The sequence below is a fragment of the Phoxinus phoxinus genome (assembly GCF_949152265.1).
Source record: "Phoxinus phoxinus genome assembly, chromosome: 1".
Taxonomy (NCBI): Eukaryota; Metazoa; Chordata; class Actinopteri; order Cypriniformes; family Leuciscidae; genus Phoxinus; species Phoxinus phoxinus.
This window is the reverse complement of record NC_136876.1, coordinates 45,443,768-45,471,476: the sequence shown is the minus strand read 5'-3', so window position 1 is coordinate 45,471,476 and position 27,709 is coordinate 45,443,768. Positions and strand designations below refer to the sequence as shown.

Sequence of the window (27,709 nt, the reverse complement as noted above, 5' to 3'; positions counted from 1 at the left end):
TGCTTTACAGACACTCCTGTTTTACACACGTCACTCAAACACAGAAGCAGGAACTATTTCAACTCCTCAGTTCAGAGAAACAGAAACTGAAGTATTGTTGAGCTGTTGTGTGTTCGTGTCTCTGTATAAAATGGCAGAAGCAAGAATTTCTCAGGATGAGTTCATGTGTCCAGTGTGTCTGGATCTCCTGAAGGATCCAGTGACTATCCTCTGTGGACACAGTTACTGTAAGATCTGCATTACAGACTGCTGGGATCAGGAGGATGAGAAGAGAGTCTACAGCTGCCCTCAGTGCAGACAGACCTTCAGTCCAAGACCTGCTTTAGCTAAAAACACCATTCTGGCTGAACTGGTGGAGAAACTGAAGAAGACTAAACTTCCTGCTGACTGTTACGCTGGAGCTGGAGACGTGGAGTGTGACGTCTGTACTGGAAGAAAACACAAAGCCGTCAAGTCCTGTCTGGTGTGTCAGGAATCTTACTGTCAAACTCATTTTGACCGTCACGAGGAATATCACTCTCGTAAGCCACACAAAGTGATTTATGCCACTGGACGACTGCAGGACATGATCTGCCGTAAACATGATAAAGAGCTAGAAATGTTCTGTATTACTGATCAACAGTGCGTTTGTTTGCGATGTAAAGAGTATGAACATAAAAACCACAACACTGTATCAACTGCAGCACAGAGGACAGAGACACAGGTATGAACTGAGAGCGATTGATCACAGAAATTAAAGTGTCTTTATTTACTTCCTCATTTACTCATGCTGGTCCAAACCGGTTTGACTGAGTTTCTTCTGTGGAATATAAAAGATGATATTTTGAAGAATGTCTCATATATTTTAGTTTATACATTGAAAGTCAATGAGGTACAAAAGTTTCAAGCTCCAAAAAGGAGAAAAAGCATAAAAGTAATCTAAACAACTAGTGGTTAAAGAAAGAAGTACGCTTAAGTGTATTGACGTGCACTTGTAGAGTACTTCAAATTAAAAGTATATTTCAAAAAAGTCTACTTGCATATAATATAATATTAAATAAAATGAAAGGCCACTTAAGTGCACTTAAAGATAGTAAACTTTCATGACTGTTTCATAAGTACACTTTATAAAGTACACCTTTTTATAATGTAAAATTAAATGTTTTAGTTAAGTTTTATTTTAAAGTACATTTTAATAATTTTTAATATTTAAATTTAATTCAATAGAATTATGAAATTACATTGTGTACATAAATACTATTTAAGTGGGTCAAAATGTCACTCTTAAGTTTAGTTAATTGTTTTAAATTTAAAGGTGTATTAAGCAACTTTTCATGTTAAAAATACCCGTTTTCTAACCCATACATGCTTAAACAATTGCCTGATGGGCTGAATGAGCCCTTCTCTGATCACTGAGATTGTCTCTATAATCCTGTAAAGTAAAATAAATAAGAAGGATTCGGGCCGAAATTTGAGACTGGGCGTTCACGGCACGCTCACATAGTCTGGCAGGTTTGTGTATTCGCCGGCATTCTCCGTAGAAAATGGGTTGTAAGAGACCTGCTTGTAGTTCATTTCAAACACCAACGCAAACTCCACGTAAGATAAAAAAAGAAAACTTTTGTCTAGTGCGTGCACATCTCTGGCTGCAGTTTCGCTTGCCGCCAGAGCTGGCATAGTTCTGCAAAAACTCAGAATCTTGCGCTATGCACCTTTAAACTATAATACATTTTTTAATTAATAGCAATTAACATGAAATTATGTGTCTGAAAACATTACGATCAATTCACACTTATTTCACAATTATATTAGTATATTATTTCCAAAATATGCTACTTTTAAAAGAGCCAAGTTGTGATTCACAAATCGTCACCATATTGTATCTGGCGTCTGTAAACAGCGAGACATTCTTCTAAATATCTTCTGTTGTGTCTCACAATAGACAGAAAGTCATACAGGTTTGGAGCGACTTGAGGAAGAGTAAATGATGATAATAATGATATAAAACTACTGATGAAATAATGCTGACATTTCAGGAAACCATGAATCTGTGGTTTGAACCAGACAGTAAAACTTACCATGCAAGATCTTTAACCACTTCACCAACTCTGGATTCATGTAACTTTAATGTGTGTGTGACAGTAGTTTTATGTGTGATTCCCGGTCACTGGTTTGTCCTCCAGAAACAGCTGAAGGAGACGCAGATGAAGATCCGGCAGAGGATCCAGCAGAGACAGAAAGATCTTCAGCATCTGAGAGAGGCTGTGAAGTCTCATAAGGTGAGTCTGGAGAAGAAGAGAAGTGTGAGACGTCTCAGTTTGGACTCTGTCAGTCCTGCTGAAGCCACTGTGTGATTGTGATGTGTGTGTAACAGCGCTCTGCACAGACAGCAGTGGAGGACAGTGAGAGGATCTTCACTGAGATCATCCGCTCCATTGAGAGAAGCCGCTCTGAGGTCACACAGCGGATCAGAGATCAGGAAAAGACTGCAGTGAGTCGAGCTGAAGGACGACTGGAGCGACTGGAGCAGGAGATCAATGATCTGAGGAGGAGAGACGCTGAGCTGGAGCAGCTTTCACACACACAAGATCACATCCAGTTCCTGCAGGTAACAGAGATCTAGAAGAACTGGATCATAGTGGACTTGAGCAAGATCCAGTTATGACAGAGAAACATTTCATGAGAGCAGAATGAGCCGTTGACTGAGATGTTGTCAGGAGTTCAGTCAGATTCAGTCGAGTGTTGTGTTATCATATAATCATCAGTCAGACTCTCATCATTGTGTGAAAGTGCTGGACTGAAGCGAGTCACTGAAGAGAAGTCGAGTCCACAAGAGCAGCTCAGATCTGATATAGTGCAGGTTATTGGCTGAAGTGTGGAGATGATGAGTTTTGATTTCTGTTTTCTGTAGAGTTTCCAGTCTCTCTCAGCACCTCCTGAATCTACAGACGAACCCGACGTTTCCTTCAGTTCTCTCTCCTCTTTTGATGGCGTGAGAGAATCTGTCCGTCAGCTGAGAGACAAACTGGAGGATTTCTGCAAAGAGGAGATCAAGAAGATCTCAGACAGAGGTAAAGTAAATAATTTTTTTTGCTTTGTGGTCAGTATGATCCCAATCGACTTTTCTTTAATAAAAAAAATAATGGTTCCCTGCATCTCAGTGAATTAGACCTGATGTGAGACCTAATTAATATGATTTCCAATACAATTACACACACACACACACACACACACACACACACACACACACACACACACGCACGCACGCACACACACACACACACACACACACACACACGCGCACACACACACACACACACGCACGCACACACACACACACACTCACTCCTGTTCATTTCTGCTTATTGCTGTGGGTTTTATTTATATATTATTTAAATAATGTATTCTAAATTCTGAAGTTAATTCTTTTTTTTTTCACATTTGGTTCATTAAAATAAATAATATGCAACTACAATCTGACTCTAAGTCTTGTCCTTACGTTTCTTATGTGGCATTGTTCTGTACAATTTTGTACATTTTGTATTTGGTAAAAAAAAGACATTTCAAAACGCATTGAAAACTATCAAAATTACATTTGAAAGAATATAAATTTTTAATGTCTTTTATCATTTTTATACATATATAAATTCACAAAATGTATTACACAAATGATGATTTGAGCAGTCGGCCACATCCAGTAAATGAATGGATCTCTATCGCCCTCTGCTGAGTGTTTATGCACAAAACTATTTCTTTATTAAATTATAATTCCTTTAGGATTTTCTTTAACCGACAGACGGCAGAATTATACACCCAACACCCAGATCCATATCCAGACACAACTTATATTTCATTTAGATCATCATTTAAGCATTTTTTTCATAAAAATTTAATATTTTACATGCAAGCTAATGGCATAGTTGAGGAATTGTGTGGTAAATAGGTACAAAAGTACTTTATTACTAAACACAGCATTACTGTATAGATGAGAAGTAAACAAATAGATTATATATTATGTGTATTATTAAAAATGTATTTTGTGTATTATGTGTATTTATAAAAATATATTTGCAATAACTCTAGTTCAAGTTCAAAGAGTTTATTGTCATATTCACAGACATAAAACATAGTTTCCCTGCACAATGAAATGCTTACTTTGCTGTTCCACACCAAATGTCATCAAATAAATACAATATCATACAACAAAAATACACAAAAAACAGGAAAGCAATGAAGGCAATAATGTTAAGTGCTTTTCATAATAAGAGCAATAAAAAGATAAAAATTTAAAAAGAGGTGGTGCAGTTCTATAAAATAATAGTTTAAACATACTCCTATCAGCTGTTTAGTAGTCTGATGGCAGAGCGGAAAAAAGAGTTCTTAAATCTGGAAGTCCTGCATTTCACACTTCTGTACCTCCGTCCTGAGGGTAGAAGTGTGAACAGTTCGTGCTGGGGGTGGGAGGGGTCTTTGAGGATGGAAGCAGCTCTTCTGTGGACTCTGCAGTGGTAGATGCTATGCAGAGAGGGTAGTGGAGTCCTGGTGATCTTCTGTGCAGTCTTCACCACTCTCTGCAGGCGTTTGCGGTCCATAGCAGTAGTGCTACCATACCACACAGTGATGCAGTTCATCAGGACACTCTCAATAACGCAGCTGTAGAAGTTTTTGAGGATCTTGGGCGACATGCCAAACCTCCTCAGCCTCCTCAAAAAATACAGCCGCTGTTGGGCCTTCTTGACCAGCTGCGTGATATGAGGTGTCCAAGTGAGGTCCTCACTGATGTGGACACCAGGTATTTAAAACTGCTCACCCTCTCCACTTTAAGCTCCCGGATGAACAGTGGCTGGTGGTTTCTCCTCCCTTATCTCATATCCACTATCATTTCCTTCGTCTTGTCCGTGTTGAGGATGAGATTATTGTCTCCGCACCATGACACCAGACTAGCAACCTCCCTCCTGTAGGCTGCCTCTATAAATGTTGGGGTCACACTGAGTGTAAACAGGAAACTAAGAGCATATGAAGGTTAAATGCGTCTCAGTTTATTAATAACTGGTCGTCTTTTATATAAACATGATGGAGGAGATTATTCAGAAATGAGTCCATCATCTAATATCATAGAGCATCATATTATAAATATCTCAGAAATGAATGTATTGTATCTTGTCATTTCTCTTCACATGTTCATGTTTATTTCCACAGTCACTTTCCCCAACATGAATCCCAAGACCAGGAACGACTTCCTACAATGTGAGTCTCTAGAAAACCAGCAGAAAAACTCCTGAGTGTGTTCATGTTCTTCCTGTAGAAGGAGAAATAAATCCTGATAGAAGAGTTTATTATTGATCATGTAAATGATGATTTGCACAGGATATTTGGTCCGCTGCACTGAGACACTGATGATACACTGAACATGATTCATGAAGAGTTCAGACACATTAAAAGATCAGACAGATTCATAATTCCTGTTTCTGATGTGTTTTCTCTCCATCAGATTCCCATCCGCTCACTCTGGATCTGAACACAGCGAATAAACGTCTCAGTCTGTCTGAGAGGAACAGAGTTATTACTGTCACTGACACACAGCAGCCGTATCCTGATCATCCAGACAGATTTGATCAGTGGTGTCAGGTGTTGTGTATGGAGAGTGTGTGTGGACGCTGTTACTGGGAGATTGAGTGGACTGGGAGTGTGTGTGTATATCAGTGTCATATAAGAGCATCAGCAGGAAGGGATCGGGTGATGAGTGTGTGTTTGGATCTAATGATCAGTCCTGGAGTTTGCACTGCTCTTCCTCCAGTTACACATTCTGGCACAATAACACACACACTTCTCTCCCTGTAAAGCCCACCAGCAGAAGAATAAGAGTGTGTGTGGATCACAGTGCAGGAACTCTGTCCTTCTACAGCGTCTCTGACACAATGATCCTCATCCACACAGTCCAGACCACATTCACTCATCCTGGGTTTAGGGTTTGGTCTGGATCATCAGTGAAACTGTGTTGATGAATTCACATTGATTTTGCTGAGAAGGATGAGCAGTATTTTCTGGTGGTCATTGATAGCCATTCAAAGTGGTTAGAAGTTTTTCCCAAGTCTTCCACCACCTCTCACAACACCATTGAAGTGCTGCGAAGCCTGTTCTCTGCGTATGGACTGCCAGAAGAGCTGGTATCAGATAATGGTCCACAGCTGGTGTCGAGGGAGTTTACACAGTTTCTGGAGAGAAACGGTATCAAACACACTGCTGTACCTGCATACCATCCTGCATCAAGTGGAGATGCAGAGAGGTCAGTGCAGATTTTGAAACGTGCGCTGACAAAGGATGTGTTGGAGGCGGAGGGAAAGGCTCCCTTGCCACTCAGTCATAGACTTGCAAATTTCCTGCTCATGTACCGCAGTGCATCCCACACCGTGACTGGACAGACACCGGCTGAGTTATTTCTGAAACGCCAGATCCGAACCCGTTTCAGTTTGCTTAAGCCCAAGCTTGCCAGACGGATTGAAGAGAAACAAGCCACACGGAAACGTCATCATGACCGTGGTGGCTCATCTCTTTGTTTCTTTCAGGAAGGAGAAACTGTCCGGATCTGAAATTTCAGGGGAGGAGTGGAAAAATGGATTCAGACAAAAGTACTAAAAAGACTGGGAGCTGTCACATACCTGTTACAAGAGGGTCAGAGGCAGCGCACAGTGCATGTTGACCACATGTTGCCATGGCGAGGAAAGGTTGAGACAATTCCACCAAGCTTGCCCTCACCAGTGGTTGAAAATTAGCCACCAGTAACCATGGACTGTGCTTTTCCAGCTTTTTCCCAGTGCACCAGTGAAGCTAATACCACCTACTGTTCTCACTAAACAAACTGAACAGGTTGTTGAGGTGCCATCACACACAGCAAACAAAAACTCACCTGAGAAACGGCGATACCCAGAGAGGGTTCGTGTACCACCTCAAAAACTGAATCTATAACTGGCACTATGTTGTATGTAAATGTAATTCTGCACAGTGAATGTAAGCTGCCAAGAGACATTTTTAGTTGATAATAGAAGGTTCATATTTTGCCAAGATTGAGAAAATTTTCAGGGGTAGTAGATTTATTTTGGTTGTGAGATTTAAATGGAAAGTTAGTTGTTGCTAATTAGTGCTAAATTTAAAATGGTTATTGTTCAAAGAAAAGGAAGAAAAAAAGCTAAAAGGGAAGGAATGTAATAGATTTGTGTGATTGACAGTTTGAGGTTGCCACCTTGTGGGTCATTATTGCAAAGGCAGTTGCAATTATTGTGTTAAGTTTTGTTTTGAACAACGATTATTTGTGTTTTACCCAGCCAAGCGGCACCTGTAGTTGGCAGTCTGTTCCCAGAAGTAAGACAGTAAAGACGGGTTTCAATAGTGATTCTCGGCCTGTTTATTGTCCCTGCACGATATACTACAGATAATGTTTAGTTACTTTATAGATTTGTTCTACATAATAGCACACATACATCACTCGTCTATTTCATGTTGTGATGTGCTCTTCTGCAATACTTATTGAAGATTTTCCTGTCAGATGTAAATAGACATTTAAAATAAGCGTATATGGTTTATGTAAATCCACTTTAGAGACGTAACTTACGTGTCCTTACTGGAGCTCCCTTGTTACATAATAAAATGTGTTTTTACAGCAAAATCACAACTACACTATACTGTCTAACTCCTTTACACCTTCAACAATTCAACAGTTTACTCTACAGTAGTTCAACACATGCAATTTTAAGGAACCGTGTTTACTCACATTTGAAAGCACCCGTGTCGCTGATCTCTGCGTGTTTAATAAAGACGTATCCTCTCGCGTGGCCTCCTGGGATTGAAAAGTATCTGAAGATTTAAAATTTCATCTTTTAATATAATTTCATTATTAAATAGTGTGTATCTGTATTATTATTCTTTATTGGTATTCATAATCAGTTGTATTATCTCATGGAGTTTGAATGCATGTGTTTGAATGCATGAAGAGACTATAGATAGCATGATCTATGTGAGGATCACATGTCAGACAGAGGGAAGCTATATTCTGCTAAGGGTGTGTACAGTGTACAACAGTTTCCACTGATGCAAGTATATCACCAAAGTAAACAACAAGGATAGTTCTTAATATGGAAGTGGAGTGTGACATGTTTAAGCATGACGTGTACATATGACATATACGTTCCAATTTTAAGAATGTAACGGGGAATTTAGCCCGTCATGTAGGGAAAATGGATTATGACTGCTCTGGAAGTTTGGACAACGAAAGATCTTGGTCCCCGCTCCCCAAACGTTTTAGCCTCGTTACACACTAATGTGTGAATGTGGTTTCTTACTTTATTGTGTTAGAACACTATGGGCCCTATCTTGCACCCAGCGCAATTGACTTTGAACACCGACGCATGTATCATTCCTATTTTGCACCCGCGCACAGCGGACTTTTCCCTCCACAGACGCACGTCGGTAAATTAGGGAATGAACTTGCGCTCGCGGGGGCGGTTCAGCGCAAAGAGGAGGCGTGTTCCGGCGCAAAACTGCCCTGGTGCTATTTTCCAGTTTTAGAAAGCAATAGCGCCACAGACCAGGAAAAAAACAGTCTAAAGACAGTGGCGCGTTGCGCGTTAGTGATGTGGTATTTTAAGGGCGCGTGCTTGGCCATAATGCAGTGTGTTAACGCGCATACACTTTGATTCTCTAATAATTATAAACAGACGCAGCAGTTTTCATTTTTGCAAATCATACATTATTACAAGGAAAAATATTAACACACGAGGGAGGTTGTGTCCGTGAAGATGTGAAAAAGATACGCCTGTTTAACCGAAGCTAATTTGGGTGGGTTTCTCCCATCATCCCCATTGTCACTTCTCTCTGTGTTTTACGGCCCTGACGAGAACGTCGGTCTCTTTGGCTGTGAACTGCTCCTGGCGTGCGCTGGCAAATCCGCCGTTATAATAGCGATCCGCCGTGGAACAAGCGCGTCTGCTCTTAAAGGGAATGTGAGAGGACGCTCTGATTGGTTTATGTCACGTTACGCCCAAACCACACCTATGAATAATGAAGCTACTTCAGACCAACCCCTTTTAGATTTGCGCTGGGCGCAAGAGTCATTTATCCGCCGGGAAAATAGCAACAGCGCCGGGATCCGCCCACAAAGTTACTTGCGCTTTGCGCTTTGACACTTGCGTTTCAGATCGTTAAAATAGGGCCCATATAGATTGACAAGAGTAGGCTTCAGGTATGATAATGTCACACGGTGGCTTCCTAAAGTGAAATTGCATATGTGAAAACACAGTGTGTTATGCTCCTCCCTCCCCAGATCTAATAAAGTAAGTGAAGCTTCCCTACTCCCTAGCAGCTCTCAAATAAAAAAGATATACTGTAAATAAGTGCAAAAAAAACAATCAAACAATTTAGTTCTTTAGATTTCGCTTTCTTATAATTGGTTATTTCTTCTGTTTAAGTAAAGAATAAAAAAAATAAAATAATTTACAGTCTTTGTGTTGTCTTTTGAATTCACACCAACACTTTCAACACTGAAGTTGTAAAACCCTTTCACTTGTGATGTAACAGATCCCTTTAGATAAATCAAAATTAGGTAGTTTACAACGTGACAATTTGTACAACCACAAATCCTCACCTTTTCAAAAGATCATCTTCGAACAATCACATTTAAAGAAAAAGAAAATAAACACAAAAGAAAAACATACCATCAAATTCCACCTTGGAATAATATGAAACGTCCCTTTAAATGTCTACTCACAGTTCACCGTTTATCAGTTCAGTCACTGGAAAATAATAAGGAAAAATCAGGAAAATACCAGTTCGTAGGACGATGAATTAGAGTTCGTTGTCCGGACGTTGGGTGCGTTGCAATAACTGAAGATCACGTGTTTAAGTGTGCAAGTTCAAAACAACACTCTCAACTTTGTCCAAAACTTTCACAGATAAACTGTCTCAAAAAGAAAACCAACCTGAAGATGAATCAAACTGGGATGTCACTTGAGTGGCAGGGTAACGACAATCTTCAACCTTGAATCAGCGAAAGAGTCTCTGCATTAAGTGCGTACTGCGGCGATCTCAGTCTCACGTGCTCTGAAACGTGCGGGAAAACTCGAGGACACATGAACAGTCCCTTGGAACTATTAACTCGACGATGCTATTCGATCAAAACACAAGAAGTGCAAAATACAGCAAAAAGACATGTAACAAGTCTCTTGATGACAAAAATTAAGCGGGGTTTGCACTTTAAACGAACTCACAGCTTCCGTGGTCTTCACAATATGTCACTGCATCATTCTCACAGCCAACACATACCACCGGAACAAAACTGTCTTCAATATCAAACGTGGGTCACTATAACCCCCTCACTTAGTGCTGTTATTCTTTATTCGACTCCATCCTCGATAATCTTCCATTGAAACAACTTTAACGAACGAGCTTCTCGATCACAACACTGCATTCACTTCTGATCAGTCGCACACTCAGAACGCGCGCTCTTCTTCGTCTCTCTCCGCTGCACTTTCAGCACTCGCCCAAAAAAGTAGACCGCTTGCCAAAATAAGAGTACCCAAAAAAAATAAGCTCCTTTCAAAATAATATACCCGTTACATTCCCCCCTGCTACACCCTGCCACTTCATTGACATCTCTGGCAGATTCATCTTCTGAAACATAAAACAACATGTTAGGAAGATATCACATTGTACATGACTTTTTCTCCCATTACCTTACAAGTTACAGAACCTTCTGGACTCTTATTTCAGAATGTAATCATCCTTATATCTCACAGGCATCCTACCCTGGGTTTCCCTCTTCGATCGTCTTAGATCAGGTACCACACTAGTGTCAGCCTCTGAAATGTCAGAGTCTTCAGATTCCCCATCTTGACCTGTGTCTACTCTCTCACTCCCAGCTACATTACCCCCCTCACATACCACTCCACCCTCGACTTCCCCAGGTAAGCACGTGTTTGGTAAGTGTGAAGTATATGGAATGTAAACAATGTCTTGTGAGTGTGAGTCTGACAATTCTTTTTCTCTAGTTGCATGTGCAACCTGCCTTGTGGGTGTGGGGAAAGTACAGTGTCTTAATTGATCCCTGTGAACAACCTTTGTGGAACCTCCCTGCTCAGGACGTACAGTAAAGACTGGTAAACCTGCGTGATTTTGCTGCACTACCAAATACGGTACTGACTCCACTTATCTTGGATTTTGTTTCGTCCTCTAAACTTGTGGTTACGCAACAATACTCTGTCACCAGGACTAATGAGCGCTCCTGAAGCCTTGCGGTCATAGACCCTCTTCCTTCTCCTGGAGGCTTCTTGAGCAGTTACCTTTGCCGTCTCCACTGCAGTTCTCAGGCGTTCATGGTGATTCTTCACCCACTCATCTAGATCATCCACCTCATCATCAGATAGATCTTTTCCTCCTAGGACATCCATGGGCAGCCTTGCGTCCCGTCCAAACATTAAATAAAATGGAGAGTAACCGGTCGATGAATGAACGTGGCTATTGTAGGCCATCACAAGTTCAGGCAGGTAAGTTTTCCAATCCTTTTTCTTTTCCGCAGGTAATGTTCGCAGCATGTCGTGCATCGTGCGATTGAACCTTTCGCACTGCGCGTTCCCTTGTGGATGATAAGGACTGGTGCGACTCTTGCTGATTCCATACAATTTACAGAGCTCCTTGATTACGCCTGCCTCGAAACATCTGCCTTGATCCGAGTGAAATCGGGCGGGAAACCCATAGCAGACAAACCAGTGTCGTATGAGGGCTTTGGCGGTGGTAAGTGCTGTCTGATTTTTGGTCGGGATCGCCACAGTAAATCTTGTAAACATGTCCGTAAGCACAAGAACATTCTCATAACCCCCTGCTGATCTCTCAAGCACAGTGTAATCCATGGCAAGAACTTCTAGAGGTGCGGTTACGTTGGTGCAGGTCATAGGCGCACGAATCTTGGGGAATACATCCTTAGCTAGGGTACATCTTCGACACTGAGTTACCCAGGTTTGTACGTCATTGGCCATTGTGGGCCAATAATAGCTCTGTCGCATCTGCTCTAATGTACTCCTGCTACCAAAATGTCCTCCATGTTCATGGACTCCCTTATACACTTTTTCCCACAAAGACTCAGGCACTACTAACTGCCAAATCTCCTCCCCGTCTCTTGGGTCTGTAATCACTCGGAACAGCACTTCATGTCTTAATTTCAAACGCTCCAACTGTCTAGCTAGCTTCTTTTGCTGGGTTTCCAAATCCCGGAAACTACGTGTCACAAGCCTCCTGTTCTCGAGTACAGCGTTGTACACAGGTGCTATACAAGGATCATTCCTCTGTTGCTCTTTGATGGATGACCAGCTATAACCATCAATGCCCTTCCTTATAGCTGCTTGTTTGGCAACTCGGACTGAAGACTTGTCAACCCCTTCTTCTTTACCTGGCCACAGGCATGCCCGTACCTCGTCAGATGTCAACCGAATGAAGTCTTTCCCATTGTCATCCTCCTCGGGTTCCATACCCCAGGGAATCCTAGAAAGAACGTCAGCATTGATGTTCTGCCTGCCAGGCTTGTAACACACATCAAAGTTGAACTCTGCTAACTGTGCAGACCAACGCTGTTCCACTGCTCCGAGGTTGGCTGTCTCCAGGTAGCGAAGAGGGTTGTGGTCAGTAATAACCTGAAATTTTGCAAATATCAGGTATTCCTTAAATTTCTCAGTTACTGCCCATTTAAGGGCAAGTAACTCCAACTTGAAGGCACTGTAATATTTGTCATTTCTCTCCGATCCCTTTAGACCTCTGCTCGCATAAGCAATGACACGTTCAACGCCCCCCTGCTTTTGACTGAGAATGGCTCCAAGTCCATTGAGGCTCCCATCCGTCGTAAGTATGAACGGACACTGGAAATCAGGGTAAGCCAGAATCGGAGGTGACATGAGACAACTCTTTAACTTGCTGAATGCGGAATGACACTCATCACTCCAGACAAACGCTTCTGCTGACTTGCCTTTGTTACCTTTTCCCACCAGGGCATGTAGGGGCTTTGCCAGCTGTGCGAATCTTGGAACAAATCGACGATAGTAACTCATAAATCCCAGCAGCTGTCTAACCTCCCTAACATTCGTAGGTGAAGGCCACACATCCAAGCACTGAACCTTGTCCTTGTCCACCTGAACTCCCTTTGACGAAATGATGTGTCCCAAGAACCGGACCTCTGGTCTCAGGAGGAAACATTTACTCGGTTTCAGCTTCAGTCCGTGCTGACGCAACCTTGAGAACACAAGCTCCAACTTCTCACAATGGCTCTTGAAATCCACAGAAAACACGATAATATCGTCAAGATAGATCAAGAGAACGTCAAAGGCCAGATCACCTAATGCTGCACTCATCAACCGCTGAAAGGTGGCCGGAGCGTTGCATAATCCAAACGGCATCCGTGTCCACTCAAACAACCCGAACGGAGTTGTGACAGCAGTCTTCTCCCGATCTGATTCATTTACCGCCACTTGAAAATAACCCGCCGTGAGATCCAGTGTGGAAAACAACTGTGCATTCCCCAAAGCATCCAAGGATTCCTCCACACGCGGAAGGGGGTAGGCATCCTTAAATGTGACTTGGTTGAGTCTCCTGTAGTCGCAGCAGAAACGAACACTTCCGTTTTTCTTTATCACAATGACTGCAGGTGAGGCCCACGGACTGCGACTCTCGTTTAGTACACCTTGACTGACAAGATCCTGCACATGTCTCTTAAACTCTTGAAAAACGTGAGGTGGGACTCGTCGATGGCGTTGTTTTATTGGCTGAGCATCTCCAGTAGGTATGCTATGTGTCACTGTTGTTGTGTATCCATAGTCTGTGTCACTCTTGGAGAACACATCACTATAACGTGTCAGCAGAGTATTTAGCTCCTCCCGTTGAATCTCAGACAGTCCGTCCTGATTCATCTGAACTGGAATTGACAGTTGTTCGGGCTGACTCTCACTCTTAATGCTGCACTGTACATGTCGTTTAACACGCAACTCATCATCATCTTCTTTGAATTCCACCATTTGCTTTGGGACTACTTTTTGAGGCTTAGACACAACTGCAATCCTGGATCTCGGCATCAACCTGACAGTTTCTTGACAGAGATTTAACACTCGCACCGGAACTTTACCCTTTTCTGGGCTTGCAAGCACATTGGCTACTAACAATCCTTTTGGAAGGGTAATAGAACCTGTGCTCTCCACCAACACCTGATGTTTGACTTGATGAGGTATACTGCAGTGGCCTTCCACAATCTTCTCACTTAAGGGTGGGATTATCACAACTTGCTTCCCCGACACCTTAACAAATCCTATCCTTCCCTCTGGGCCCAAGAGTCCTTCATCTTTTTTCACTTTTGCTATCACTCGCCTGACATTTGCATCTGCACGTTGGCTCACTTTGCTCTCCTTATCCAAATCCTTTCCAGACAGTACAAGGTTTTTCAACTCACTAAGCACATTCATCCCCACGATTCCGGCCAATCCCTTCATCTCCTTCACATCGGGGTTCGAGTCTGTGAGCACGAAAACACACTTCCCTGGAAGCAGGCTTCCCATGCACTCTATATCTGCCTGTAGACATCCAAGGACAGGAATGTCTAGTCCGTTTGCAGCAGTGAGGCGCACCCAGTTAGCAGACGACAGCTGTATCTCTTGTCCTCCGAAATGATGTTTAAAGTGAGACTCTGAGATGGTGGTGACCTCTGAACCGGTGTCCAACAAGCATTTGGTGGGCACCCCGGCTATTTTTACATCCACTGTCAAACAGTCTCCAAAAGCACTATCCCTTAGGGTTTCTGGTGCTATATCTGCATTCCAGTCAGCTGTATGGCTCCGGATTACTGAAGGCCCACTGGTGCTTGCCATGTCACCCGATGAAGCTCCTCTTAACACCTCTGATACTTCCCCCATTTGTGATGCAGTGCCCCGGTTACCCAACTCCTGAAACTGCCTACAACGTCGACTGGTGTGACCTGGTTGACCACAGGTGTAACAGATATATTGCCCTTCACTGTTTCTCAGAGGCTGTCTTCTCATAACACCAGGCTGTGGACCGACTCTCCCCTGACTATGGACTATTCTATACAATTCTTCCTGCCGTGCAGCTATCTTCTCTATTGCCTCGTGCAACTTTCCTAAAGTCAGTGAGGATGAATTGTCACCAGTCGCAACTGTAGTGTGAACAGCCACTCTCGCACGCACAGGGGTCTTCAGGTTACCTTCAGGTTGTGCTTCCTCTTCCTCAGACCATGTGATGGCGTCTTGCATCAGCTGTGCAAAAGTCAATCTTTGCTCTTCCTTGACCCTTCGTTTCATTTCTCTTCTTAGGAAATCATCCCTCAGTCCAAGGACTAACTGCTCTTTCAGAACACTCTCTTCATTTGAAACTCGTCTGGGCTCTCTGCGCTTCACCTTGTGGAGCTTTTCACGTAAATCATAAGCATAGGCGCGTATGGTCTCACCAGGTGCTTGTTTTCTATCATAAAAGTCTTTCAACCTAGTGCCAATAGGTACCTTGTCTCCATAGGTTTCCTGGAGCAACTGAAAGATGGACTCGACACTGTTATCCACTTCTTCGATCATGAACCTCACAGTATCTTTAGCCTCTCCCTTTAAGTGCTGCTTTATCAGCTCCACCTGATCTTCTTCTGGCACCTTCATGGCTCGAAATGCTGATTTCATAGAGACAATCCACTCTTCCACACTTCCCTCTCCAGGTTTTGTGGTGCCAGTGAAATCGGTAAGTTTATGATCTCTTGGGATATAGATTGTTGCTGGGGGTGCACGAGTGGATGCTTGCTGCTCCATTACTGCTCTGGCCAGTGACAGGGCTTCTCGCTGTTCTGTTCTGGCAACATCCAATGCCCCAGCTTGCTCCGCTAACCTCCTCTGCATTTCAGCGAACTCCTTCTTCAGTTCTTCCAGTTCTGCCATTTTTCTTCTTGCTCACAGACCTGGGACAGAATACTACAGAAACAACAAGATTAGGCTAAGTATGATCCTGTTCGTGACGCCACTTATGTAACGGGGAATTTAGCCCGTCATGTAGGGAAAATGGATTATGACTGCTCTGGAAGTTTGGACAACGAAAGATCTTGGTCCCCGCTCCCCAAACGTTTTAGCCTCGTTACACACTAATGTGTGAATGTGGTTTCTTACTTTATTGTGTTAGAACACTATAGATTGACAAGAGTAGGCTTCAGGTATGATAATGTCACACGGTGGCTTCCTGAAGTGAAATTGCATATGTGAAAACACAGTGTGTTATGCTCCTCCCTCCCCAGATCTAATAAAGTAAGTGAAGCTTCCCTACTCCCTAGCAGCTCTCAAATAAAAAAGATATACTGTAAATAAGTGCAAAAAAAAACAATCAAACAATTTAGTTCTTTAGATTTCGCTTTCTTATAATTGGTTATTTCTTCTGTTTAAGTAAAGAATAAAAAAAATAAAAAAAAATTACAGTCTTTGTGTTGTCTTTTGAATTCACACCAACACTTTCAACACTGAAGTTGTAAAACCCTTTCACTTGTGATGTAACAGATCCCTTTAGATAAATCAAAATTAGGTAGTTTACAACGTGACAATTTGTACAACCACAAATCCTCACCTTTTCAAAAGATCATCTTCGAACCATCACATTTAAAGAAAAATAAAATAAACACAAAAGAAAAACATACCATCAAATTCCACTATGGAATAAACACTTATATGAAACGTCCCTTTAAATGTCTACTCACAGTTCACCGTTTATCAGTTCAGTCACTGGAAAATAATAAGGAAAAATCAGGAAAATACCAGTTCGTAGGACGATGAATTAGAGTTCGTTGTCCGGACGTTGGGTGCGTTGCAATAACTGAAGATCACGTGTTTAAGTGTGCAAGTTCAAAACAACACTCTCAACTTTGTCCAAAACTTTCACAGATAAACTGTCTCAAAAAGAAAACCAACCTGAAGATGAATCAAACTGGGATGTCACTTGAGTGGCAGGGTAACGACAATCTTCAACCTTGAATCAGCGAAAGAGTCTCTGCATTAAGTGCGTACTGCGGCGATCTCAGTCTCACGTGCTCTGAAACGTGCGGGAAAACTCGAGGACACATGAACAGTCCCTTGGAACTATTAACTCGACGATGCTATTCGATCAAAACACAAGAAGTGCAAAATACAGCAAAAAGACATGTAACAAGTCTCTTGATGACAAAAATTAAGCGGGGTTTGCACTTTAAACGAACTCACAGCTTCCGTGGTCTTCACAATATGTCACTGCATCATTCTCACAGCCAACACATACCACCGGAACAAAACTGTCTTCAATATCAAACGTGGGTCACTATAACCCCCTCACTTAGTGCTGTTATTCTTTATTCGACTCCATCCTCGATAATCTTCCATTGAAACAACTTTAACGAACGAGCTTCTCGATCACAACACTGCATTCACTTCTGATCAGTCGCACACTCAGAACGCGCGCTCTTCTTCGTCTCTCTCCGCTGCACTTTCAGCACTCGCCCAAAAAAGTAGACCGCTTGCCAAAATAAGAGTACCCAAAAAAAATAAGCTCCTTTCAAAATAATATACCCGTTACAAGAAGCTCAAAGCAACATGTTTTGTTACCTTACATGGAAGCTGTAAGTCTGTCTGTGATGTATATAAGCTGAATCTTACTGTACCACTTCAGAGAAACACGGAAACGCATAGACCTGGCGTGAATACAACATCTTTTCAAAGTTTCTCTCCTGACATATAAGAATAAAATATTTTTCTTGGCAAGATAACTGATGTCTGGTCCCATGAATCAATAACGGGGAAAAGAGAAATAATTCTGAATCAACAATATCCATGTGTTTACTCACATTTGAAAGCACCCGTGTCGCTGATCTCTGCGATGTTTAATAAAGACTTATCCTCTCGCGTGGCCTCCTGGGATAGAAAAGTATCCATCGGACTACACTCGAGAACCTGGCCCTGAAGCAGAAGCCATCCGGGAACTCCTCGCCTACTCTTTTATGAATACTGAGGTTTCGAACATACTTCTTCTTTCACGTTATGTTTTCTCCTAACACTGGTTAAAAAATATCCTAATTTTATAGAAAATAACAGATTTTTTTTGACGATCATTTTCTTTCATTTTAAATTGCACTCAAAACACTGTAAAATTACAAATAATATCTGTAAAATAAAAATTCAGCTGGTATTTTATGTATTGTGACATTAATGACAAATTCCAGTAATTCACATTTTTTAGCTTTAAACGGTAAACTTCGGCTGCCATTTGCAATAAAAAGGGTCTGTAGTCTGACACTGATTTCAGGCCCTGTCAAAACCCTGCTGATAAGAGCCGTTTTTCTCCATTTCAATCCCCTTGCCCCCCTTTTGTAGCTCTGATAAAAACCATGCGATTAAGCTTGTTGCTTCTTTGATTGAACAAATATCAGAATTCGGATAGATCGGCTCAAAAGCCACACAAACAGATGTTCAGATGATCGGCCTCAGATGATTAGGTTGAAACTTGAAGATTTGTTTTGATGAGCCATACACATGATGCAGAATGACAAAAAACAGCAGATGTTATTTAATGAGTTTCAAAACTTGCGCTCATGGTGGTGACAACATAAGATGTAACATAAAACCCTAAAAACTAAGAAGAAATATAATTATTTCAAGCGACTTATTCCAAAAACGTCCAAAAACTGTAAATTTAAGAATGCATGAAAGTACTTAAATTGTTTTAATGTATTAGTTTTTCACCATACACAGTAAGGAAACTTACTTTTAACATTTTTACATTTAATGTCTGCCAGTTTGTACATTTCCATTTTTTTTTATTAGTTTTAAATATAATGTAATCATCATAAAAATGTTACCAATGTGATGTTTGAGCTAGGTTTTTTAGTATATATTTTTTTTTAATTGGCTTGGCTGGGTCAGGCTTCAGGCCGTCTGCAGTCGGTAAATGGCCAATATTTGGGACTTGGCTCTGCCGAATGTGACACTTATTGAAATGAAGCTTTAAGTTGTAGCTTGTTGCTCTCTCGATTACTTTGTGTAGGATTTCATCGTGCATCTTCACAGTGGGGGCCGCACTCAAGATGTCATCCATAATGGCCACTGCTCCCATAATGCCCTTTAGCATGTCATCCATGATCCACTGATAGATCTCGGGGGCACATTTTATTCCAAACGGTAGCCTCAACCACCTAAACCTACCAATGGGTCTGTTGAAGTTTGCAAGGAATGATGATTCTTTAGGGTGACCATATTTGGATTACCGAAAACCTCGGACACTCGGCCCGACAATAGATACTCAAATGATACTCGTAGTTTACTCAAAGATGCCTTATTAATTTCAATACATTTAAAGTAGGCTATGCCTCCTCTGCATGGATAGAATACTGTTATATTGCAAAATACTATATATAACCAAAGACTAGGGGTGTAACGATACACGTATTCATATTGAACCATTCGGTACGAGGCTCTCGGTTCGGTTTTCGGTACGCATTTTCAAACCGATCGGTTCGTTGGACCCTGCCGACCAAAATTTAGTTATTTCAAATGTAGGCGCGTTGCGCGTGGCAAGCGCGCTCATAAGAGACGCTGGCGCGACCACAACATTGCCAAACATCAAATGGCAAATGTAATGTAAGTGGAACGAAACTGAGCTTCTCGTTATTGTGTGGTTGACGGACCGTTTATCAGTTTGGGACAATGCAGCGCGAGTCGATCTTGATCAAGCAGCACTGTTACTACACAGCGAGATCCAGTAAAGAAACCATTTGAATTCGCCACTGAAGTAATAACATCGCTGCGAGATCTAGTGAGAAACATTCACATTTCTCCGTTATTAACCGTTACACCCCTACCAAAGACACAAATTCAGATAGGCTTCTCAGAGGTTACTCAACATGTTTTATTGTGACAGGTTTCAAAAATAATGAATGAAATAATGATATAAATAATGTCTCTTCTGTATTAGAAAAATACATTAATAAATAACTAAAAAAATACCTCCAAATTGAACAAAAATAGCTCTCACAAACTTAACATAAACTAAGTTTTCTTCTTCCTCTTTATCCTGTTTTTCTTCCTCAGAACTCTGTCAACTTTGTTGAACTACTCTCACCTTGCACAGCTTTTTTATGTTTTTCGGTGTCCATGTGAGCTTTGAGATCTGTGGCACTCCCATTGGACACCGAAACATATGTGCCAGGTTTGCACACAGTGCACGCAGCCTCCCAATTGTCCCAACCGGGAGAGTAAGTGGGGAATTTCTTCTGTAACTCATTGGTAAATGTGAATTTGCGCTTCGGCATGTGTCAGGCAGAAGTGATCGGACGGCTATCTTCTGCTCGCTCGTTGTGAGTGTAAAGAGAGCTCGCCCTCACGGCAGCCTCTCAGGGATTACGTCACATGCAGCACCGCAGGTGTAGATTGCACTAGTGCCGGTCAATTTAATGGCCCAATGAAAAATAATGACAACCAGGACATTTTCATCACTTTATAAAAAACAGCCAGGATGAGAAAACAGGACATGTCCTGGGAAAACAGGACGTTTGGTCACCCTAGATTCTTCTTCTAACTCAATCTGGAGAAATCCCGACTTGACATCGAGGACTGAGAATCTTGTTCGAGAATGCCCTCCACAGGCGAGTCTGCCTCAGCTTCAGCAACATTTTGTATGGAGTTCAGCCTTGCTATCAAACCTAAAGCTTCAGCCGTGGCTCCGCTGAGCACACTTTCCTGTGCAATATCCAACATTTCAAACTCCGCATCGGTGGCACACTGTTTGTAGTGCGCTGATAAATCTACGGCAGCGACTGGTTTGAGCTTATGAGTCGAGTAGGAGCGCAACCGCTTGTTAGAACGCTTCAATTCACCAGTGTGCACGAGTTGCTGGAAGCTGTCAAGAGTCAAAGTGTTACACTTCGCACCAGTATCTATCTTGAACTGGACTCTCTGTGAAAGTATCAACAAATGCACAGACCATTTGTCCACAGTTAATACAGCTGCCGGATGCACAACAGTATTTCATCATCAGTCACCTCCAGCGCCTCTACATACAGTGTGTGGACAGCACGTTTACGGCACACTGCCATCCAGTGGTTGGGTCTGTGGCAGTAAGAGCACGTTGAGCCCTTGGCTGGGCACTTGCCCTCGTTCCATTTGTGATTGGGAAGTTTACCGCAGCTTGCACAGAAAGCTGGGGGCTTTGACTGAGTGTACTTGCGATCTGGATAGCGAGTTTTCCTGCTTTGGCCAGAAGGCTTAGGCTAAACACTTCTGCTACAGTGGACACCCGAGAGCATGAAACATCATCTCGGACTGTTTTCAATTGTTTCTGAGACATCTCATATTGCTGAGGGATTTCAATGGCCTTGGCTAGCGCTAATTCCTCTCCTTTGTCTAGTAGTCTTTCTTGCAGTCGTTTTTCACGCACGCCCGCGATAATCGCATTAATCAACATGTCGTCAGGGTCGGCATATGCGCAATCCATTAACAGTAGCCGTAAATCTTTAACGAAATGGTCGAAGCTTTCACTCACGTCTTGTTTCCTCTGCTTGAAACGATGGCGAGCAATCCTCTTGTTCTTTCTTCGTCTGATATATTTCTCAATCTTTTCTAGCACTTTTTCGGGATCCTCTTTCTCACCTTCAGCCCAGGTGAGCGTTTTATAAATTTCTCTGACTTGTCCGCATATCCACGTACCCAGCCAGCCACTGTTCCTTTGATGTTTGTTCGGATAGTGGTCCATCAAAATGAACGTAACGTGGCTCTAAAAAACGGTTGAATTCCTGATATGAATCCGCAGCCCAAACTGCAGGGTAGCCATGCTACACTCCTGACACCATGTAAGATACTGGAGACAATAAAGACAGTGAGTGTGACTGCACAATAACTGCTTTACTCAAGAACACGGAAACTCAAACAGTTGCTGATGTCCACATAAAAGGAACTGGCTAAGCCAACGTAACAGCGCGCTCTAGTGGCAACACAATACATTACAATCAGTGTCTGAATTCACTCTCTTCTTTTCATTCACTCTGTCAAGTGAACTACAGTAGTAGTGTAGGGAATAGTGAATGAGGGTATAGGGTGTGATTTCAAAACAGCCTCTGAGTGTCGACTTTGAACGCTGTTTACTCACAGTATATTCCTGTAGATTACTTTCTCGAAAACAACAAATATAACCCAGAATGCATTGTTTTCTATGGTATATTACTGTTTTAATGGAAAATGTTAAGATACTGTCAGAATTTGTCCTTTTTTGTACAGCAAGGGTTAACAGTGCACATAAACACAGCAGTAAAGTGACTCTCTTCACCAGGAATGAGGAAGCTGCTTTACAGACACTCCTGTTTTACACACGTCACTCAAACACAGAAGCAGGAACTATTTCAACTCCTCAGTTCAGAGAAACAGAAACTGAAGTATTGTTGAGCTGTTGTGTGTTCGTGTCTCTGTATAAAATGGCAGAAGCCAGAATATCTCAGGATGAGTTCATGTGTCCAGTGTGTCTGGATCTCCTGAAGGAACCAGTGGCCATTCCCTGTGGACACAGTTACTGTAAGATCTGCATTACAGACTGCTGGGATCAGGAGGATGAGAAGAGAGTCTACAGCTGCCCTCAGTGCAGACAGACCTTCAGTCCAAGACCTGCTTTAGCTAAAAACACCATTCTGGCTGAACTGGTGGAGAAACTGAAGAAGACTAAACTTCCTGCTGACTGTTACGCTGGAGCTGGAGACGTGGAGTGTGACGTCTGTACTGGAAGAAAACACAAAGCCGTCAAGTCCTGTCTGGTGTGTCAGGAATCTTACTGTCAAACTCATTTTGACCGTCATGAGGAATTTCACTCTCGTAAACCACACAAAGTGATCGATGCCACTGGACGACTGCAGGACATGATCTGCCGTAAACATGATAAAGAGCTAGAAATGTTCTGTATTACTGATCAACAGTGCATCTGTGTGTTGTGTAAAGAGTATGAACATAAAAACCACAACACTGTATCAACTGCAGCACAGAGGACAGAGACACAGGTATGAACTGAGAGCGATTGATCACACAGAAATGAAAGTGTCTTTATTTACTTCCTCATTTACTCATGCTGGTCCAAACCGGTTTGACTGAGTTTCTTCTGTGGAATATAAAAGATGATATTTTGAAGAATGTCTCATATATTTTAGTTTATACATTGAAAGTCAATGGAATAAAAAAGTTTCAAGCTCCAAAAAGGAGAAAAAGCATAAAAGTAATCTAAATAACTAGTGGTTAAAGAAAGAAGTACGCTTAAGTGTATTGACATGCACTTGTAGTGTACTTCAAATTAAAAGTATATTTTAAAAAGTGTACTTGCAGATAATATAATATTAAATTAAATGAAAGGCCACTTAACTGCACTTAGAGTCAACTTTCATGACTGTTTCATAAGTAAACATTACGTTCAGTTCACACTTATTTCAAAATTATATTAGTATATTATTTCCAAAATATGCTACTTTTAAAAGAGCCAAGTTGTGATTCACATATTGTCACCATATTGTATCTGGCCTCTGTAAACAGCGAGACATTCTTCTAAATATCTTCTGTTGTGTCTCACAATAGACAGAAAGTCATACAGGTTTGGAGAGACTTGAGGAAGAGTAAATGATGATACTAATGATATAAAACTACTGATGAAATAATGCTGACATTTCAGGAAACCATGAATCTGTGGTTTGAACCAGACAGTAAAAACTTACCATGCAAGATCTTTAACCACTTCACCAACTCTGGATTCATGTAACTTTAATGTGTGTGTGACAGTAGTTTTATGTGTGATTCCCTGTCACTGGTGTGTCCTCCAGAAACAGCTGAAGGAGACGCAGATGAAGATCCGGCAGAGGATCCAGCAGAGACAGAAAGATCTTCAGCATCTGAGAGAGGCTGTGAAGTCTCATAAGGTGAGTCTGGAGAAGAAGAGAAGTGTGAGACGTCTCAGTTTGGACTCTGTCAGTCCTGCTGAAGCCACTGTGTGATTGTGATGTGTGTGTAACAGCGCTCTGCACAGACAGCAGTGGAGGACAGTGAGAGGATCTTTACTGAGATCATCCGCTCCATTGAGAGAAGCCGCTCTGAGGCGACACAGCGGATCAGAGATCAGGAAAAGACTGCAGTGAGTCGAGCTGAAGGACGACTGGAGCGACTGGAGCAGGAGATCAATGATCTGAGGAGGAGAGACGCTGAGCTGGAGCAGCTTTCACACACACAAGATCACATCCAGTTCCTGCAGGTAACACAGATCTAGAAGAACGGGATCATAGTGGACTTGAGCAAGATCCAGTTATGACAGAGAAACATTTCATGAGAGCAGAATGAGCCGTTGACTGAGATGTTGTCAGGAATTCAGTCAGATTCAGTCGAGTGTTGTGTTATCATATAATCATCAGTCAGACTCTCATCATTGTGTGAAAGTGCTGGATTGAAGCGAGTCACTGAAGAGAAGTCGAGTCCACAAGAGCCGCTCAGATCTGATATAGTGCAGGTTATTGGCTGAAGTGTGGAGATGATGAGTTTTGATTTCTGTTTTCTGTAGAGTTTCCAGTCTCTCTCAGCACCTCCTGAATCTACAGACGAACCCGACGTTTCCTTCAGTTCTCTCTCCTCTTTTGATGGCGTGAGAGAATCTGTCCGTCAGCTGAGAGACAAACTGCAGGATTTCTGCAAAGAGGAGATCAAGAAGATCTCAGACGGAGGTAAAGTCCTGTGCCTCGTTTATACAGACGTGTGTAGAAACATCCTAAATCTGAACGTACAGCAGTTTATGAAATGTTCCTTCAATTGCTAAAATGCTAAATGCTAAAACGTCTTTCCAGAAGAAAATGTGAATGGTGCTTGCAGTGGCAAAAATTCGCCACTCAATTGCTAGGGTGCGGTTAGCTTGATTTTAGCAAGCTGATAACAAAATTAGCATGTTTTTACCATGATTAGCATGTTAATAGCATGATGTTAGCATGCTTTTACAAGATACTTACATGATTAGCATTTTACTAGCATAATTAGCATGTGGCTAACATGTTTTTAGCTAAATGTTAGCATGATTAACATGTTTTTAACAAGATGCTAGAATGATTAGCATGTTTTAACAAGATGCTAGCATGATTAGCATGTTGCTAGCATAATACTAGCATTATTAGCATCTTGCTAGCATGGTTAGCATCTTGCTAGCATTATGCTAGCATGATTATCATATTGCTAGCATGGTTTTTGTGTTGCTAGGCGGTTGCTAAGGTATTCTGGGCAGTTCCTAGGGTGTTGCTATGGTGTTCTGAATGGTTGCTAGGTGGTTGCTAGGGTATTTTTATGGTTTCTATGGAGTTTCTAGGCAGTTGCTAGAGTGTTCAGGGTGGTTGCTAAGGTATTCTGGGTGGTTGCTATGGTGTTACTAGGTGGTTGGTAGTTGTCACAGATGGTTACTATTGGAGTTCTTAGTATTTTCTTGGCATGATTTAACACTTAGCTAATCGCTATTAGCATGTAGCTATTCACTGCTAGCATGTGTAGCATGTAGGAAGTCCTGTTTGCTAGCATGAGTCAAAAGAGCCAACCCGATTTTCTGATGCAGAGATATTGGTCTTGCAAAATGGTTGCTAGGGTACTCTGTTTGGTTGCTAGGGAGTGGCTTGGCAGCTGCCAATCATGAAACTCCAAAGGCTGCTTGTAAGTATGAATGATACAAACCGACTCCCATGCCTCTGTGAAATTCAGAATGGAAGATATCCCTCTATGGATTTTGGTTGCTAGGGCGTGGCTAGGAAGTGTTGAGGTTATCCGGGATTGGCTGTTTTTTTTTTTGTGAATTTTTTTCCACATTTGGTTAATTAAAATAAATAATATGCCTCTAAAATATTTTACAATTAACAAAATGTACAAACTTGTCCTTCCATGTTTCTTATGTGTATAACTTTTTACATTTTGTATTTTGTAAAAAAAAAGACATTTCAAAACGCATCGAAAAGTTTCAAAATTCTACTATTTGAAAGAATATTTATTTTTAATGTCTTTTATAATTTTTATACATATATAAAGGACATACACAAAATGTATTACACAAATGATGATATGAGCGGTCGGCCACATCCAGTAAATGAATGGATCTCTATCGCCCTCTGCTGAGTGTTTATGCACAAAACTATTTCTTTATTAAATTATAATTCCTTTAACCGACAGACGGCATAATTATACACCCAACACCCAGATCCATATCCAGACACAACTTATATTTCATTTAGATCATAATTTAAGATTTTTTTTCATAAAAATTTATATTTTACATGCAAGCTAATGGTATATTTGAGGAATTGTATCTCCAAAAACACAGCATTACTGTATAGATGAGAAGTAAACAAAAAAAATATATATATTACGTGTATTATTAAAAATGTATTTATTTATAAAAATTATTTTTTATTTATTTGCAATCCCTCTATAAATGTTGGGGTCACACTGAGTGTGAACAGGAAACTAAGAGCATATGAAGGTTAAATGCGTCTCAGTTTATTAATAACTGGTCGTCTTTTATATAAACATGATGGAGGAGATTATTCAGAAATGAGTCCATCATCTAATATCATAGAGCATCATATTATAAATATCTCAGATATGAATGTATTGTATCTTGTCATTTCTCTTCACATGTTCATGTTTATTTCCACAGTCACTTTCCCCAACATGAATCCCAAGACCAGGAACGACTTCCTACAATGTGAGTCTCTAGAAAACCAGCAGAAAAACTCCTGAATGTGTTCATGTTCTTCCTGTAGAAGGAGAAATAAATCCTGATAGAAGAGTTTATGATTGATCATGTAAATGATGATTTGCACAGGATATTTGGTCCGCTGCACTGAGACACTGATGATACACTGAACATGATTCATGAAGAGTTCATATACATTAAAAGATCAGACAGATTCATAATTCCTGTTTCTGATGTGTTTTCTCTCCATCAGATTCCCATCCGCTCACTCTGGATCTGAACACAGTGAATACACACCTCAGTCTGTCTGAGAGGAACAGAGTTATTACTCACACTCACACACAGCAGCCGTATCCCGATCATCCAGACAGATTTGATTATTGGTGGCAGGTGTTGTGTAGAGAGAGTGTGTGTGGACGCTGTTACTGGGAGATTGAGTGGACTGGAGATGATGGTGTGTATATATCAGTGTCATATAAGAGCATCAGCAGGAAGGGATCAGGTGGTCAGTGTTTGTTTGGAGGTAATGATCAGTCCTGGAGTTTGGACTGCTCTTCCTCCAGTTACTCATTCATACACAATAACACACTCACTTCTCTCCCTGTAAAGCCCACCAGCAGAAGAATAGGAGTGTGCGTGGATGACAGAAGAATAGGAGTGTGTGTGGATCACAGTGCAGGAACTCTGTCCTTCTACAGCGTCTCTGACACAATGATCCTCATCCACACAGTCCAGACCACATTCACTCAGCCGCTCTATCCTGGGTTTATTGTTGGTTCTGGATCATCAGTGAAACTGTGTTGATGAACAGATTGTAGAGATTTTACCCAGAATACTTTGAGCTGCTCGATAAACCAGTAACAGTGAGATATTACAGAGACTCTTATTTTAATTTCTTTAATATAGCGTAACTTCTGCCACAGAAATAAGAATAAATGTGTGTATTAAATCCTTCAGTAAGAATGGCGTGTGT

The 27,709-nt window shown here is 41.5% G+C and overlaps 1 protein-coding gene and 1 long non-coding RNA gene across 2 annotated transcripts; one reads left to right on the top strand and one right to left on the bottom strand.

Moving 5' to 3' along the window:
• Nucleotides 1–2: 2 nt before the first annotated feature.
• On the top strand, nucleotides 3–27,540 carry LOC307010273 (uncharacterized protein; the record flags this gene model as incomplete). Its single annotated transcript, XM_079634812.1, is given in 23 exon segments — nucleotides 3–703; nucleotides 2,163–2,258; nucleotides 2,354–2,587; nucleotides 2,891–3,050; nucleotides 5,179–5,226; nucleotides 5,471–5,665; nucleotides 5,668–5,974; nucleotides 6,041–6,389; nucleotides 10,767–10,808; nucleotides 10,890–10,934; nucleotides 11,019–11,111; nucleotides 12,771–12,887; nucleotides 14,924–14,988; nucleotides 15,330–15,430; nucleotides 15,529–15,594; nucleotides 15,719–15,741; nucleotides 21,625–21,661; nucleotides 22,275–23,041; nucleotides 23,849–23,944; nucleotides 24,040–24,273; nucleotides 24,577–24,736; nucleotides 26,698–26,745; nucleotides 26,990–27,540. Coding segments are annotated over 23 exon segments (4,407 nt in total). The 5' UTR covers nucleotides 3–130.
• On the bottom strand, nucleotides 6,001–18,127 carry LOC307009533. Its single transcript, XR_013800061.1, has 3 exons — nucleotides 17,855–18,127; nucleotides 17,616–17,701; nucleotides 6,001–7,830 (listed from the first exon to the last, which is right to left on the bottom strand). It is a non-coding gene; the product is annotated as an uncharacterized lncRNA (long non-coding RNA).
• Nucleotides 27,541–27,709: the final 169 nt, after the last annotated feature.